Source organism: Mchenga conophoros, linkage group LG19 (genome assembly GCF_057382185.1).
Source record: "Mchenga conophoros isolate Kocher_MC1m ecotype Shallow Benthic linkage group LG19, M_conophoros_male_GT1.1, whole genome shotgun sequence".
Classification (NCBI taxonomy): Eukaryota; Metazoa; Chordata; class Actinopteri; order Cichliformes; family Cichlidae; genus Mchenga; species Mchenga conophoros.
In genome coordinates, this window is record NC_140544.1 from 22,693,163 (window position 1) to 22,711,306 (window position 18,144).

Genomic DNA, 18,144 nt, shown 5'->3' on the forward strand with positions numbered 1-18,144 from the left:
AGTGCTGATTGTGATTAAATGTGGACACCAAATGTCCCAAAACAACCAACATCTGTATCATACAGGGTGGTGTCTGTGTTCCGGTAGCCAGACCCACCTTGAGTTTAGTATAAATGTAATTTAACCAATAGAAAACTGCACATGTAGGCCATGTTTGGGCCAAACGTTCATCGTTATCCAACTTAGTTTACAGCACCTAGTGTTTGCCACTCATTTTAAGCGCAAAATAAAATAAATTTAAAAGAAATGCGTTGATTCCCTTACAACTGTGCGTCAGCAGGTCGCAAATCCTCGGCAAATGTGCTATACTTTACCTAAGTGACTCTCTGTTAGTGCGAAACCAGGCCAAAGTTGGGTGAAATCGCTGCACTCATTATTAGTTTGGAAAAATAAAAGGGTGTCATGATTTTATCCCAAAAAAAGTCTCAGCACTGGAGAGAACATTGCCGAACTTTTAATTACCCTGCAAACTAAGCAGAGAAAGGGAAAGCAGAGAGAAAGTCGGGGAATTTCCCTTTTTTTCCAACATCAAGCGTTTCGGGACAATCAATTATCTGTTAGCTTTCTCTTTTTTTCTGTAAAGACAGACGCGCCCCCCGTGCGTAAAAAAGGCAGGCTAAACCAAAACGTGCTTCCTTTGCGACTTACCTGCCAACAGCGAAGTGTATAGAAAGACAGACGGACAGATAGACAGGCATAAAGGGAGGCGGGCAGGTAAGGATCACTGGAGGCGGAAGAGCGAGCAGGTTATTCTTTCCTGTTAGTACTTTGTCCACAGTTTCTCCAGGTGTTCAGTTTACAACCTTCCTGCCTGCTTTTTGTTTTTTTCCCCAAACGCGGTTTTTATTTATTATTTATAAAAGTGGCGAGCCGTCTGAAGAAGCATGGCAGAACATGGGAAGAAACTGATTCTGGTTGCGGTGGATATTCTGTGCGTCTTTGCTGGTAAGTGAAAACCCCCGTTCTGCCCTCCTCCTCCTGACAATATGGCTGAAAACGTGATTAGTTTCTGGACGTAGGTTATTGGCTGTGGTTTAATGTTCACTGGTGATTTTTGTATGGACGGAACAACAGCATAGTAAGTCCACATTAAAAGTTGAATGGCCTTCAAAGTGACGCACAGGGGATTGCACAACCGTACGCACAGGTCTGATTTATATATCTCTGGTAGATTACCAACATGTTGCTTCATGGGTCGCTGCAAGATTACAGAAACTTTTAACGCCCCTTTAAGATTTTACTCACGGATTCGGGAAAAACATCAGGACCATGACTGGCAGTGGTTTTAAAGTATGCAATACTGTTAAACTGTGCGAGTCGGTATCGGTCTCTACCTTGTTCGAACAAGCCAATAATCTTTCCCAGGACTGAGTGTGAAAGCTGCCTGGACTTCTGTTTATCTCTGGGTGTCACTGCACCGATTTCTTCACTGAAATGATCGGGGTTAAAATAGGACACGCGCTATCTCATATCACTGTCAGCCAGTTGGCGACACTTTGTGCACGTCAGTGTATGCGTGCGTGCATCTCTACCTCCCCTTGATTGCATTCATACTGCCAAGAAGTGCAGGGTTGTTCCTCCTTTTTTTAAAAAAAACAAAAAACCAAAAACTTAAGGTTAAGAGGAAAAGCGAAGATCAGTGTCACTGAATATCTCTCTCTGACAGTTAAAATCCTGTCATGGGAACTGCTGAAAGGTGTGTTTATTTTTGCGTCTTCGTGTGTGTATGTGAAGAGGGTGGGCTCCAGAGACTGAATATGTCAGTCTTGAAAGACTAGAACCAAAATGGCTTGTTGCGACTTGCTGTGATCTACCACAAGGGCACAAATCCATTAATGAAGCTGGTATCTTCCAGCTGTTGGTGTCACACCTCTCACATTTTTGTCACCCTGACAGTTTGTACCACATGGTGGAAGAAGAAATCTGGACACTGATGTTGAATTCTCATGGTAGATTTTTCTGGAGTGAAATATGAGGGAGCAAGTGTGTGTGCATGTGCGTGTGCTTTTTCAATGTATACATCCAATTGTGGACCCATCTGGTGGCTGAAAGGGAGGAATGATAACAATGATAATAACCATTCTGCATCCTGTGTGTGCGTGTTCGTGCGCGTGCCTTAAAGAAGTTCCTTGTAAAAAAAAAAAAAAAAAACCTGGTGGGGTGAGCTGGTGGATCTTATTTCAATATTTCGCCATAGTCTTTTTCTCTTTGGCTGAAGATCTTATAAACATGTAGAATGAACTTTTAAAACATTGAATCATTCTGTTGTGAAATCCCAGATGAAGCCTTTCTCAGGTCATAATTATTATGATTAATGCTGACCAAGGTTTTTATCATTTTCCCTTTTCTCCTGCTGACTAATCATGGTATAAGGATGATTAGTCAGGACTGTGAAAGTGATTATGAATTCACATGAAAACATGGTTATAAATCTGCAGTCGGTTCAGGACTAAATGCATATAAAATGTGGTGACTAAACTAATAACACACAAAGACTGTACTTCTCATTTATTTATTGAACACAAAATGAATAATCCCCCACCACAGTCCAGCCTGCAGAATATAAGTAAACCTTTAAATACGAATTTATTAGAAACAACCTCAATTAGATATTTCCTCATAGGTGCTTGTGAGGCTCTCACAGTGAAGAGGAAGATTTTTTTTTTTCTCTTCCCACTACTCTCCTGAAAAAATAAACAGTGTTCAACATTCCTATGATTTATTGAGAAAACGTCTTCCTTCAAATCAAGCCTCAACATTTTAGTAAAGGTCAGCATTCAGACTTGGTGTTCCCCATTCATTCATGTATTTCTTTTTAACCATTTTGTTGCTGCATTGACAGAAACCTGTAAATGGTGTTTATGCAATATTCAAAACAGCCTTAAAACATGATGCTGCCTCCACTGTGCTTTAAAGCTAGGTTGAGGTATTGGTGTGTGTCAGATATTGTCTTGTGCATTTTCACCAAAAAGTTCATCCTCCCTGTACTGACTGGAACAGAAATGTTTTTAAAATTACGTAATCTGCCATTGGTCTGCGAGTGACTGCAAGTGTAAACTACTGTAATAAGGTTTCATCCTCTTAATTAGCTTGACTATAGAGGGTTTTGAAGTGTGTGCATATGTGTAATAGCGTACATGTCCAAATTAACTGATAGGGGCGTAAAATGCTGAACTGAATACTGAACATCCACCATTTTAACAGTATTTGACAGAATACAATGGGGAAAAAACTGAACGTGCACTCTATTAAACCTTCTGTACATACATATCTTAACGGATCCACATTCCTCCATTCGCTGACATTTTGTTTTGGCTGTTTACTACAAAGTTAAACTAATCCATCTGAAGGAAATGCCTGAACTCATTGCTTTTATCAGTGAAACTGTTGTAATGTTGTCTCACTTAAAACACTGTTTGTACATGAAGAGGATCTTGAGTTGTAGCCTTTCCAGCTGCCCGTCAGCAAGACAGCAAGAGCTATCCCAGCTGTTGCTGACCATGCAGCTTTTAGCTATCTACACGTTGCTTCGGTGGTTCTAATCACTTTTCCCCCCTCTCTAAAACCAAAAGAATATCAAAACTCATTCGCTGATTTCAGACTGAATCTGTTTCAGAAGCTTGAATGCATCAATACACATCCAGTCAATTTGCAAATAAAGGGGGAAAACCTAAGCTTTTGACCCCCTACAGTGAGGGGATCTGCTTTGTTATGCTGAGGAGGAATTTTGCTAGCATGATCTGGGTCCATCTAGTTGTCCCTTTTTAGAGGGAAAAGTCATTTCAAATCAATACAAAGTTGTTCAGAGTGATCACCTTTACCCCATCATCAAACACTTCTGTCCTGCTGGGGGTGGACTCTTACTACTACAACAACAACAATGCCCCCACCCATCTGCTGAGTCATACTGATATCCTCCATATCATTCAGCAGCTGAGAGGTTCTTTTAGCATCAAGAAGCTGATGAAAGCAGTTCATTTAAAAAAGTAGTTATTGCTGCCCATGAATTGGCAGTGGAATTTAAAGCCCATTATGCTATAGTGTGAAAAGAAAATCCACAAGTGGAAAACACTGCAGATGGTTCCCAGTATTCCCAGGAGTCAGCATCCCTGCAAAGTCACCCCAATGCCAGACCATGCTATGATCAGAGAGGGCAAAAATCCCATCTCAGACTCTACAGACTACAGTTAGCAAGGCAAATGATAAAATCCAGGACAGTACAATTAGAACAAGACTGAACGAGTATTGTTTATTTTGAAGAGTTGCCAGAAGGAAACCTTTTCTATGCTTGAAAGAAGCAAAACAAAAAAAACAACATGGTCACGCTTGCAGAGTTGCATCTGAACTTTGCAAACCAAAGTCTTGTCCAAGAACACTGGACAGCATACAAACTGTCAAACGTGGTGATGGAAATGTGATTATTTGGGTTTGTTTTGCAGCAAAAGGACCTGGGCACCTTCAGTCATTGGGTCCACCATAAACCCCTCTGCATAGCAAAGTACTCTAGAGCCATCTATCACTATAGAAACTCTAGAGTGAGGCCATCTATCTGATAACTAAAGGCTTGCCCAAACTGGATCATTCAACAGGACCCAGGCACAGCAGCAAAGCTACAACAGAGTGACTGAGCCATTGCAACACCTTGAGTCTTTTCCTTTTTCAAAGACCAGACCTTAACAAGACTGAAATACTGTGGGGAACCTTAAAATAGTGATGCACAGACTGCTCGAAAACCTCAAAGAACAGAAACAGCGTGGTAATAAAAAGTGTACCAAAATTCATACAGAAAATGATTACTTCACATTACTATGACTAAAGGTGGTTTTACAAGTTACGTGGGGTGTACTTCACTTTTCAAACTTTGCTTCTGCATTTTAGCTCAGCTTTTGTTCAATATGTAATCACCTAATATAAGTCATATACTGTTGTCTCGTGTTTGTTTGTTTTGTTTTACCCAATTTTTAAATTATTCTTTTCGTAATGTCCAAGTATGTAAAACTTTACATTTGACAGAGGGTGTATTTTTCTTTTCTTTCAAAAACCATTGGAAACCCAAACTTATTCAGTTCCCTACCACATAAGACTTCAAGCAACGCAAAGGCAGGGCAGATTTTTTTTTAGTTTTTATATCGATGACTTATGGTTTCATACCTAAATGTATCAGATGAAACTGAAAATGCTCATGTGATACCTTTAACACAGACTTACATTCTGTGTTTAATAAGCGTGAGCTATAAGGAACAGAAACTATACATGCTTTTTGTTTCTAGGGTCCGAAGCATAGAAGAGCTGCAGTATTGCGGAAATGACAGCCAGTGACTGACAACAGCTGTTTGGCTCGAGAGCTGTTATTTATATGCCATTTTTGACAATTTGTTGACATGTATGGGACACACACACAGTTGTTTTCATATCCTTGTGGGGACATCTAATTGACATAATGCTTTCCCTAGCCGCTTACCCTAACCATCAAAAATGAATGCCTAACCCTGACACTAAAACCACATTTTGAGTCTCAACGTGCCTTCAAACTCACGGGGACGTGGATTTTGTCCCCACAAATATAGTAAACTTCCAATTTTTGGTCCCCACAAAGATATGACCATGTTGTGTACAACACACACACACACACACACACACACACACACACACACACACACACACACACACACACACACACACACTGTATCTGCTTCTGCCAAATGCATGTCAGAGTCAAGTGGGAAGTGCTGACCTCTGCTCTCTGACATTCCTGTGTGAAAATGGAAGCGAGATATGATTGTTGTGTTGGCATACATAGTACAGGCTGTGTGTGCGTAGTTACATTGTCCTCCGTGGTCGTTTCATAAAGGAAGGTGTGTGTGTGTGTGTGTGTGTGTGTGTGTGTGTGTGTGTGTGTGTGTGTGTGTGTGTGTGTGTGTGTGTGTGTGTGTGTGTGTGTAAGCATTCTATTAAAAGGTCAAAGCCACAGATCTGTAAGATGAGAGGTTTACGAATGTGAACCAATAAACTATTGGCTTGGATATGATGCAAACTAAACTAAAAAGTGTAATGTAAATCAAACTCATGGTAAGAACAACCAATGGACAAAATTACCAGATTCTTATGAAGGTTTGACCTATGGGCAACAAAATCTAATGGCCTAATTCATGCTCTGTACTCTTCTTTTTACAGACAAGTTTAAGCAAGAAAAGAGGTGATTTTTTTTTTTTTTTTTTTTTTTTTTTTTTAAAAAACAAAACGCTAAAAAAGCCACTAAAACATGATCCAACATTATTGCACTTGAAATAACCCTATGAAGTGATATATTACAGGCTTTCAGTATGTGCTGTTCCTGGGAATTCCATCAGAAGATTAATCCCGCTTTTGTAGAAATGCACCGATTGTGAAATTGTGGGCTGATATCGATATGTTCAAATATTGGTATTTGGTACACACACAAGAGCCTGACTGATTTTTTTTTTTAAGACACCAATATTTGGTTATTTTAAAAATATAATATTCTGATATAGCCACTGATAGATAGATAGATAGATAGATAGATAGATAGATAATATATTTCTTTTTTTTTCTTTTTTTTGTCTTTCAGGTGCAAACAGATATAACATGGCAATTGTTATGCCTGGTTATTTATTTACTTGTGTACCCTGTTGCTGTTGGTCTTTGGCCGGCAGGGAGCTGCAGAGCACCCTCTGGTGGACAAACTAAGCAATGTTGAAGGGTGTTTCATATGCCTCTTCTGCATGTTTACAATACATTTTCATTTATTGGCTGTTAAAAATGGCTTAAAGCAGACGATAATATTGGTCTGCTGATAAATCAGTTGGCTTCTAGTACATATTTTTTGTGTCTTTGAAGAATATCTGAAATATCTAAATGTGACTGAGCACAGGAAAAACTTTTTTCAAACATTCAGCCAGCCAAAAACTGATAAATGATGTCCACTGACATTGTTGCAAATTAAACATTAATCAATCAGCCATATTGACCAATATCAGAATTTGGCCAATATGTATCATACATCCGTCACATGGGAGACAGTAAGTCTGGAGTCGATTTTAATTTAGCACAAAGACTGGAAATGAGGGGAAACTGTCTAGCCTGACCCCGTCTAAAGCTAACAAAAGCAAAATTTTATCAGCTCTAAAACTCAAAACAGACAGTTTGCTATTTTCTTCTTCTTTTACAAAATAAAGCTTTTATCAGCCAGTGTTGTCTAGGACTTTCCCAGGAAAATCCCCAGCCTCACAGGAAGTGATCCACTTTCTCTGCAATTCCAGTTTTCCGGGTTTATGAAGGAAAAAAAAAACTGAATAATGCTGACTATTGCAGACAGACTGGATAAAAACATGAAAATGTTACAGCATTGGACTGCTGATTTCACACTGTTCTCTTGCTGTGCTGACTTCTTGGGAATGTATCGTAGAGAAAAGTAACAGCAATGAGAATTTGAAAAACTTGCCAATATAAACAAAAGTTAACAAGTTAAATATTGCTTTTAAGATCACCTCCACACAACCCCTGTTAGCTGACAAACCATGAAGTTACTCAGCAGGCTCACAGATCTCAGTCATCTGCTGAGATGTGCAGATACATGTTCACATACGTTGCTGTTAGTTGTTAGCCGTTTGTGGTTCTGTTCCCAGCAAATGTCTCAGTAGTTCAGTTCTCAAGATGAGCCACAGTATGGACTTCCATCACTTATCTTGAATGCTGAATAACAGGAACATTTTCCCCTTCCTGCTGGGTCAGAGGTCAAGGGGAAGTTGTACTTGTGTCTGATCCCAAATTCCATTATGTTTATTTTCTCAAAGTGGAATCGGGGTGCATGCTCGCCAGAAGGGATTATGAAAGCCTAAAACAATACTGTCTCTCCTTCCTTTTTTTGAATCTCCTGTGGTTTTTTTTTTTTTTTTTTTTTAAACTAAAGGCAAAAGTTATCAGAAACTTGGGAGTGTGTGTGTGTGTGTGTGTGTGTGTGTACCTCTTTTAGCAAAGAGATTTGAACAGTTATTACAGTGTTTGCAGCTGTAAAGGTTTATGGACAACATAAAACTCGACAGCTACATGTAAAATTTCGGAGTAGGATGATACAAACTTTCAGTTGACCAAATAACATTTTACTGCTATACTCAGATGGTTTCCTTTAGTTTAAAATAAAAAAGGAGGGAGAAGAGATCCAAAAAATAGCAACGTTTTATGATCTTACATTCAAAACTGGGTACATTTTATGAGTAAAATGCTTTGTTTGCAGTTTAGTTTTACTTTCACATTAAAAGAAAACAAAACCTTGAGTTTACTTGAGTTTAAACATTAAAATAAGGAGGGAAATGGGTAACATGGAGATGAATGGAGGGGAAAAGTTGAAGAAAAAACCAAAAAAGCATAAAATGTTTCGGACAGCGCAACTTTATTGTTAAATATATGTTGCCGAAGTGCAACAAAACTGTACATAAAAGCTAACTTTTTTGAAATGGGAGATGTTTGATTATATAAAGTAGTAAGTAAGTAGAAGGAGCTAAAACCTGCATCTATTAAATTAACTGCTAGAATTGACGACGACCGCCCCAGTGCACGTTGGAGGTCACTGCCTGAAGGAGCCAACCATCATGCACAAAAACCAGAGAGTTGATCCAGGAGCCACCAAAGTGGAGCATCTTCTCCACTTGACTATGCCAATGAAATTCTCTTCATAAGTTATGAACAGGAGTGACAAACAACAATCTTGACAGAGGCCAACTCCCACTGGGAACAAGTTTGACTAACATCTGAAAGCACCATATAATTTGTAAGGTATTTGCTTGAGAACCCTAATAGTCAGACAGCCTCCTATGAGCAAGCACTTTGCAACTGTAGGGAGGAATAACTCCCTTTTATGTATATTGGAACTGAGTCAGATATTTTTGTCCTCAAATACAGCTAAGCTATAAAACTAAGACTCAGGATCTCAAGATTTGCTGTGCATGTAAGAACAGAGTAGGTAATACTGTTGATTACTGGAAGTACATAAAGTGTATAAACCTCTTTACTAATGATTTCTCTTCCAAGTACCAAGAAAGGGGGGGGGGGGGGTAAATTAAAGAAATGAGATTGGAACCAGTTACTGAAACTCTGCTTAAGACCGGTGTCATTTTTTTATTGGACGTTAGAAGAAGCGGTGTATAAGGCCCAAGTGTAAATCAGTCTATAATGAGACGTTGCCTTGAAAGGGAGGCTCTCTTGGAGTCCTGAAAAGATCTCAAAATTGCACACAAAGAGGTGAAAAAGAACCCAGGAGTAAACACAAAACACTAATAAGCAGAAGCCTTTTTCACATGTCTACTCTAAGAAAATTGTTGAAAATAATTACGTTAATTTAAAGACACCACAAACATTATTGTCATTCCTTTAACCATTTAAATCCAAGAGTATCATATTTGATACATGGGTTTTTGAGACTTCTACATGAGTTTGCCCCCCACCCCCTTTCCCCCACAAAAAAAAACAACAAAAAATTGCGAAATGCTTTTATTTATTTATTTATTTTTAGAAATAAATTGCAAAACAAATGCAGGATGTAGCAAACATGATGCAAGTGAAAACTAATTTGCAAATTAATATAGATCATCGGAAGAGTCGATAAACACACAAAAAAATGTGTTGCAAGGCATTTCAGGCTTGCAGCTGTGAAGCATGGTGGAGGCAGCATCATGGTTTGTGGGCATACTTTGCTTCCTTAGAGCTGGTCATTGCAGTCATTGAGGAAACATCAATGACTTGAATTTCCAAGCTCTTTGATGGCATTTTAAAGGAAAAATTCAGGGAGGTAATCTATAGTCTGAAGCTTGGGAGAGGTTGGGTGAAGCAACAAGTAAATCAAGAGGCTGGAGTCCTGACGTCATGGTGCTGTCTTGAGGTATGTTCAAGCAAAACATACTGATGAATTGAAAGAGTTTTCTAGGCGTACTGGACGACAATTCATCTTTTTCACCGTGCTAGTTAAATAGGGAGCCAGAGGAAACGCCTACTGAAGGCATTCGCTTCTATAGAAGGTTCAACAAGTTATGCAAGACGGTTTAAATAAGACATTAAAAGCACATCTGTTTGGATTATTTTTCTAGTGAGATTGTTTTTCTAACCACATTTTACGAGTAGCATTTCCTACCTCAAATGCAAGAGAAGCCATCTATGATGACAACCACACTCAATGTTGGTGCTTATTTTATTGAGGTTTAAAGTTTTGTGATAAGAATGTGGGTTGCTAAACCATACAAGTAACCATGTAATTAATAACTAGAAAGAAAACAAAAGGTTGTTAAGCTCTTGAAGCGAGAAATGTCCTTTTACAGAATGAAGAATAAGAAATATAAAAATGTATTTAAACAATCCCTTTTAGGTATGCCTTACTTTTGCAAGTAGTTTTGGTGCATGAAAAATTTGATTTGGGATCAATTTGACCTAGACGCTAGCATGGGAGGCCGCCCTGCCAGCACAAGCCTACAAAAACATGTCAGGCCTTCTGTAATAACAGAGCCAGTCCAGATAATAGTTTCACCCCCAGCAACTCGGAGCAAGTCTGACTTGGGTTTCCTCACCAAATCTGTTAAGCAAGCTGACCAGTGGTTATCATGTATGTTTTTTAAGATCATTGCTCAACACATCTCCACCCTGGCAATGCGTAAGCCACTGGAGATTTGTGTCAAACAAATAGTCTCTTATCTAAATGTTATCCTTATGCTCTGCAGAATAAACAGTGGCTTGGTTTGACTTCAAAGTGGAGCTGAAAGCATGCTTGACCTACAGGAACAATGAATATGAGCGAAGGGAGAACTTTCATGAAAATAATTTCTCCTTAATGAGGAAACTGCTTGTCATCAAATATTATTAGTGGCGCTTGTTCAGACTTGTAACAAATGACAAATCCGGCGTTAGGCTATTTAGGTCAGGGAGACTTAAAGTGTCCCTTATATGGTGACAAAGTAGGAGGCGTGGCAGACCAATAGGTGTTTAAAGAGATAGACAGAAGAACAAAACGTACATGGTGACATGAGCAATTCAGTGTTACGTTGTTAAAAGATGGCCTACAAAAAGAGTCACTTCAGTGACCTGCAATCGTTTTTTGTGTTACTAAACTGCAGCGGAGTTCGAGATTTGTCACAAAAAGCATAACTTAAATGCTCGAATTATCTTCACCCATATGTTTATAAGCAGGTTAAAAGGCACTTTGACTTGTATGTGTTTGCTCTTTAAATTCCTTTGGTGTACTTTTCATTTATATATTTTAAGTCATATTTACTTGAACAGAACATGCCCCCTGTGGGCTGTGTTTTCATCAAACTGAATTGTACCTCATTTTGTGCAACCTTAGTATATAGTTACAGCTACAGATATGACGTTGTGGTGCCATGTAACAGGGTCCAGCAGCTTTATGGTATAATAGTAGTGATGCACCATAAGGTTGTACCATAGTTTTCCCTGAAAGAGGCACAGCCCAGTTTGAACAAACATTGTTCAAACTATGCATTTACTAGTAGAACAACAGCATCTTACCTGTTTTTTAAATTTTTCAGCTCTTCATCACACAATTCTTGAACATTTGGCGAACATATAATTGAAGTAATCACACAACACTTAATACCTTCTTATCTGCAGACAGACCAATGTCCATCAACAAGGCTGGTATTAGCCCATATATCAGTGCATCCCAGGGTTAATCTTATAAATAATGAAGATCTTAAAGTTTGTGGAAGTACCAAATCTGTCATGCTTTGGGGAAATGTGTATAAAAGATGCACAAAAATCATCACAAACGGAGCCACATTCAAGAACTGTATGACAGGGGTAGTCGGGATGTGACACACACCCTCCCAAACAAGAATAAGACTACAACAAACATCTGCAGAAGGGAGTCTAGATAATTTCCATCAAAGTTTATCTGTGCTTTTAATGTAATCTTATGTGAATTGTCAGGCCCATACAGTAGAGGAAGGAAGCAATCTGTCAGTGGCGAGCAGCTCCACACCCATAAATATACAATAGTTTTTGAGCAAACAAACAACATTTATCCATCTCTTGCTGTTATTATATTCAGCAGGAAGCTCTTGAAGACAGGAAAACGATTTAAGTGTTGTGGGGTAGAAAGTTTCTGACATTAGGCCTTTAAAGTGGACTATTGTCCTGCTCTGATTTAGGAGACAGCTTTATGTCCTCCTGCAGATGCCCCACTCTTCGTCTTGTTTGCACAGACAGAAACTGCTGAAACCAGTTTTCTTTTTGTCCTTCGCAGCTCTTTATAGCTTTTATACATGTATGCATGGCTTGAAATAACCCATTTATATCTGTCGCTGGTGTGCACGAGCACGTGCGAATGTCTTGAGGTATGCAAGTGTGTGTCCCGCTCCGGTCGTCAGTTCCCAGGCCCCTCACATTGTGAACGCTGCCCTGGTGTCAAAGGTGTTGGCTGTGATGTCGCGTGTGTTGCCATGGTGACAGTCAGTTCCTCTACAGAGTAAACGCGACTTGTAGAGGTGAAGCCGTTGCCACCGATGACAAATTCATTTACCACGTAGCGCCGCGGCTTGTGCGCAAAGCCAAAAGATGAGTCCGCCAGTGTGTTTTTAGCTGTTTCCTGAGTTGCACCTTCACTGTGTAGTCACACTTTAAGACTACAGTAGTAATTTTCCAGTCTCTGCAAGGGTTTGCAAAAGCTCGATGAAAACCCCTCTACAGCAACATGCATCACCCCAAACCAGCCACAGTTTCCATTTTTTTTATTTTTGATATGGCTTTTTGATGTCACCTATTTTCTTTTATCTGGCCAATGTGAAAACCATTTGTGTGACCTTAAGTCACCAGGAAATCATAATAACATGAGAAACTTCTCTTGTGGTGAGAAAAGTGACTGGATTTCTGGTGCAGATTTAGAACAACAGCAGACAATGGGGGATTTATTTCAGTATAAAAATGAGTGTGTGCTGTTCATGCTTCCTGTTCTTTCTTGCAATTGCAAGGACATTTTCACTGGAGCAGTTTTCACACTTCAACTCAATACAATATCAGGAAAATGAAATCATTTAAAGTTATCCTTTTTCCACACGCAGCACCCAACAGGAAATGCGTCATTACTACTGGAAATACTTAAATGTGGTTTAAGTTCAGCACACGTGACTACAGATAATCACTGTGAATACAATGAACAAGTAACAGTGCTATCTCCACTGCATTATTTGAGTTAATACTGTTTTGAGCAGTAGAAATCATACTGCAATTTTAAAACAAAGCTCAAGGTGTATTCTCTCTCTCCCCTTCCCCCCCCTTTTACAGCGGCTCTACCCTCAGCCATTCTCACATTGATGTTCAAGCCTTACCAGAGAGGAATCTACTGCGATGATCAGAGCATCCGTTATCCCTACAGGAGAGACACCATCTCTCATGGGACGATGGCTGCAGTCACCATCACCTGCTCCATAGTCATTGTAAGCCCATGTGTCTGATTTGGCTGAGCCCCTAGTTACTGAAAAATAAGACTAACCTTGTGTCTTTCTACAGGCAATCTGCAAAGAATCTTATTTTCCAAATAATAAATCTTGGCCCCTTCCTTCCACAGATCACAACAGGAGAGGCCTACCTGGTGCACACCAATCGTCTGCGCTCCAATTCCCCATTCAACCAATACCTGTCAGCTCTCTACAAAGTGGTGGGCACCTACTTGTTTGGAGCCGCTATCAGCCAGTCGCTGACTGACTTGGCAAAGTTCACCATTGGCCGTCCTCGTCCAAACTTCATAGACGTTTGCAAGCCAGTGGTCTGTAATGGATACATGTTGGAGATCAAGTGCAACGGCAGCCACCGCAATGTGACTGAATCCAGGTGGACACTTTACGACACCTATCAGATTTGTTATGTGCAGTGCAAAGAGCTAGGAGTAAATGGATGATTTGAAAAATGCCATGAATTTTCATCCCTTTGGATGTGTGAGCTCCTCAACCTATTTCTAAGGCTGAGCCCAGCCACTGTACAGAGGAAACTCATTTTGGCAGCTTGTATTACTCTTTGAGTCATAACCGGGATTTCATTCTGGCTGGGAAGCAGATGGACTGGTAAATCGAAAGCTTTGCCTTTCGGCTTAGCTTATTATTTCTTTATTACTGCTGAGGCCGCTTCAGTCCTCAATTTTCCCATCACTCATGAATAAGATCCCAAGATGTATCCTGGTTTGAGGCAGCCTCTCTCTTAAAACCCCAACTTACTGACAGCTTAGTTTAAAATCTTTAAGATCTGCTCTCTCCATGGACTGATTTACCAAGTTTGACCTTATCAGTTTTATAGCTGAAAAACTATTTAGATTAGCAATAACAGGTTTAATTTCATCTCGTCAGTGAAATATAATATAATCAATATAAATATAAAACTCGAATATCTCTTTGGTTTCTGCTGGAGTGTTGGAGTGTCCACACTAATGTATACATGAGGAAGTGGATACTATCAGTATTATCAGGTTAAATTTAAATAGACTGCAACGTGCATGTTTCCATTTCCTGGATGACTGTTTATTTGTTTAGTTTGGACGTAATACCCAGAAATAAAAATATTCAAAAATGTAGGCTGCAGATTGCCCAAACTGTTAAGATTGTTTACCTTAGATTAAATGGTAAACAAACTGATAAGTAGGCCTAGTTTTAATGCTGGTTCCCATTCATATTCACTGAAAACCATTACTAATGCTGCCATTTTGCTCCCTAGGTTATCGTTCTACTCCGGACACTCGTCCTTCGGGATGTACTGCATGATCTTCCTGTCGGTGAGTGTGTCCTCATAGCGTGAGACTTTCTGCAGCTCTGAAATGGCTGTTTACCAAAAAAACACACATGACTAAGCCAAACAGGAGAATGTGGTCGACACAGACAAAAAAAACACCATTGTTGCTATACCACACGTGGCACAATGGCCGGAAGGTGACAGATTTAATGGTTTGATCCCTGTTAGGGGTTTTCAGGAGTGAATTATGAGCTGCTCAAACTCCACAGGAATCAGCATTCTGCATTTGGGGGGGCTGGATGGATAAAGTGGGACAAATTTTAGATTTAAAAAAAGTGTATAAATATTTTTTAAGGGGGGAAGTCAGGAAATTTGCTATAGGTAAATGGCTCCGATCTTAACCTTAATCTTGTTTTGTTTTTTCCCACAAAAAAAATGGTTCTTTAATGTGCGCAACCTTCGAGCTGAATTCGAATCTGTACTTTTGTGTGTAAAGCTCTATGTCCAGGCCAGGATGCAGGGGAAATGGACGAGACTGGTTCGACCCACCATCCAGTTCTTCCTGGTGTCGTTCTCTCTGTATGTGGGATACACGCGCGTCTCTGACTACAAACACCACCCGGGCGACGTCGTGGTGGGACTGCTGCAGGGCGCTCTCATCGCTGTGCTCACAGTGAGTGCATTTCTGCGTCACGTTTATTGATGTTTATCATTAAAGCTGAGGACATTTATACGATTATATAAGGTGAAAACTGAAATCCTCTATTTTTAAAGTGTTGATAAACATATTTTTCCACTTTTGAATCATTACTTCTGAATCCAAAGGCTGGCTGAGCAGCCTCTTCCTAAAGTAAAATGGTGTAGATTGACAAGTACAAAGACCTAATGAGGGATTTTGGTGAGTTTTGCCAGCTTTCAGGTTGGCAAAGAAGTAGTGGGACCCACTTCTTGAGTTTCTTGGACTTTCCCACTGTTCTGAGTATTGATCAGTCCAATCCAGGGGTGTCGAACTCCAGGCCTCGATTGCCAGTGTCCTGCAGGTTTTAGATCTCACCCTGGATCAACACACCTGATTAGTTCATTATCAGGAATCTGGAGAACTTTAAGACATGTTGAGGAGGTAATTTAGCAATTTAAATCAGCTGTGCTGGATCAAGGACACATCTAAAAACCTGCAGGACACTCGAGGCCTGGAGTTGTCTACCCCTGGGCCAATGAATGCAGCTGAATGCAGCAGAGCCTTTTAATGATGGCAGAGAGGAACAACCACTTGCAGTTAATCGTGATTGCCAGGGAGAGGCGAGAGCTCTTGACCTTGTTAAGACATTGTAGAACCAAGGGGGAAAAAAATCGAAACTAAAATTAAATTTCTGCAACCATCTTTAATGACTTTTTTAAAGCCATTAAAGATGTACCCTGGAAAAAGTTCAAGTAGCTTAGCTTGCACAACATCATGATCATCCCTGTAAGAATCCCATATGGAAAAGATATATATAAATCTTATAAAGTTTTTATCTGTCTTGTATGAAACTTGTATGAAAAGCATACAAGAGTGAAAACACATAAGATCCCTTGAAAAATTATATAATGAAACTTGTATGTTTTGTATACTTACTAAAAAAATATATGAAAGTAATGAGAAAGTGGCCACTTTCATGAGTAAATCATATGTTTTTACTATTTCTTTTCCATATGGGATGGGCTGCAAATGACAATGGTTCATGCCATAAATGTGACTTACATTTGGAGGAGCCTCTGTACTTGGGAATAGCACCTGGCTATTGCAAAGAACACCTATTGGCGTTTTGAGGCTATAACTGTTAATTGTGTGTTTGTGACTTTACTCTGTGGTATAATATGAAGCTGAATCCCAACATCTAAAAGGTATAATTTAGACCGACTGCTGAACTATTCATTTACAGTGTAAAGCAGTAGCGTCAGCTGTAAGCAATGCTAACGCTTCTATTAAGCAACGTAATAGCCTATAATTGTTACTGTGTTTGTTCCCAAAGGTCCGATATGTGTCCGATTTCTTCAAGCAGCGCCCTCCAGTTTCTGAGCCGCAAACACCAGAGACTGAACAACTCGAATGTAAACCGAGGCCTTCAGATTCAGAACACAGAAATCACAGCTACAGCGGATCAGTATGAGCGCACCACCCTACAGCTACTCTCACCAGCCCGGCCCTCGCACTCTATAACAGCAGCTCCGTTATCAAAGAACGTGCACAGAAGAAAAAAACAACGAAAGCAGCAGAGCACAGTCTGCTATTAGATCTCCCTAACACTTTCACAGCTATGAAAACTCCAGGGCCTCTATAAGTTTGTGTTTATATGCTGCAAAGATGTGATTGAGTTGTTTTTTTATGTTTTATAATGAGTGGGTTTTGTGAGGTTTTTTTTTTTCATTATGTTCATTTTTTTTTAAATTTTCATAATTATTTCTTGCAGAAAGATTCAGATTTGTCTGAGAAATTGATGCTGTGAGTCAAACTTAAGAGTGACTGACAGTTGAAGAGATCGGTCCGATTTCAATTCCAAAGATTTTGTTCTGCCCTTGAATGGAAGAACCGATCCTTGGAGGCTGAATAATGTTATACACTTTGCTACAGTCTGATAAGACTGATGTTTTACCTACTCTCGAGCTCGACTGCCTCTTTGTGACACCCATTAGTTTTGTTGTTTGTTTTTTTCTACAGACATCTCTTTATTGTCTTTAAAAGATATGCAAGTGTAATTATGGAGTGCTTCCACTGACATAATATACATACAGGATGATTTGTAGCACTAACACTTTTAAAAAAAAAAAAAATCTTCTATATCTAATAAATTGTGCAATTGTTGGTTTTTTTTCAAGAATGTATGACCACTAATTTACTGAAGTTATGGCGATATTGTTCCTTCTGTCACTTTTTCTCAGACTTGAAAGGGACGGCCAAGGACAAATGGAGATGTTCCTGAGGCATCTTCATCCTATAACCTTCCTCTTTTGATACAAAGTAAATACACCTTCATGGACCTTTTCCTTCCCCATTTATAACAACGTGTGTAACCTATTGTGAAATTGTACATAATGTAATCACTTACTTCCTTTAGCCTTCAGGGTGTTTTACAGTTTTCCATAAATACTTGCCAGCATATTCACCTTCCGTGTGTGATTATTTTATCAGCATGAAGAAAGGCATGCAAAGCAGTCTTTTGTGTGGATTCCCACAGAGAGAATGCCTTCTTTTTAGTTATTTCCATTGAGCTATTCTCTGCTGCATTCTTAGCGAAAGCTCTGTACAACACAGTGACGCAGGGTTCAAGTCAGAACCTGCAGCTCACGGCCCTTTCTACCAGAGGAATGAAGCTGGTGAGCCAGTGCATGAAACAGGAAGTTGTTTGGTTTTTTTCCCCCCTTTGTTAG

General features: G+C 39.5%; 1 protein-coding gene across 1 annotated transcript; it reads left to right on the plus strand.

Moving 5' to 3' along the window:
• Nucleotides 1–627: 627 nt before the first annotated feature.
• Nucleotides 628–17,875, plus strand: plpp2a (phospholipid phosphatase 2a). The gene is made up of 6 exons (XM_085257450.1): nt 628–945; nt 13,303–13,454; nt 13,586–13,848; nt 14,722–14,779; nt 15,233–15,409; nt 16,749–17,875. Exons 1-6 carry the CDS (start codon nt 885–887, stop codon nt 16,884–16,886), a joined length of 849 nt encoding a protein of 282 aa, XP_085113576.1. The 5' UTR covers nt 628–884; the 3' UTR covers nt 16,887–17,875.
• The last annotated feature ends 269 nt before the right edge of the window (nt 17,876–18,144 follow it).

Coding starts and splice junctions, on each gene's coding strand:
- plpp2a (XM_085257450.1), top strand. CDS start 885: ATGGCAGAACATGGGAAGAAACTGATTCTGGTTGCGGTGGATATTCTG. Junction 946..13,302: donor TATTCTGTGCGTCTTTGCTG/GTAAGTGAAAAC, acceptor CCCCTTTTACAG/CGGCTCTACCCTCAGCCATT. Junction 15,410..16,748: donor CTCTCATCGCTGTGCTCACA/GTGAGTGCATTT, acceptor TTGTTCCCAAAG/GTCCGATATGTGTCCGATTT.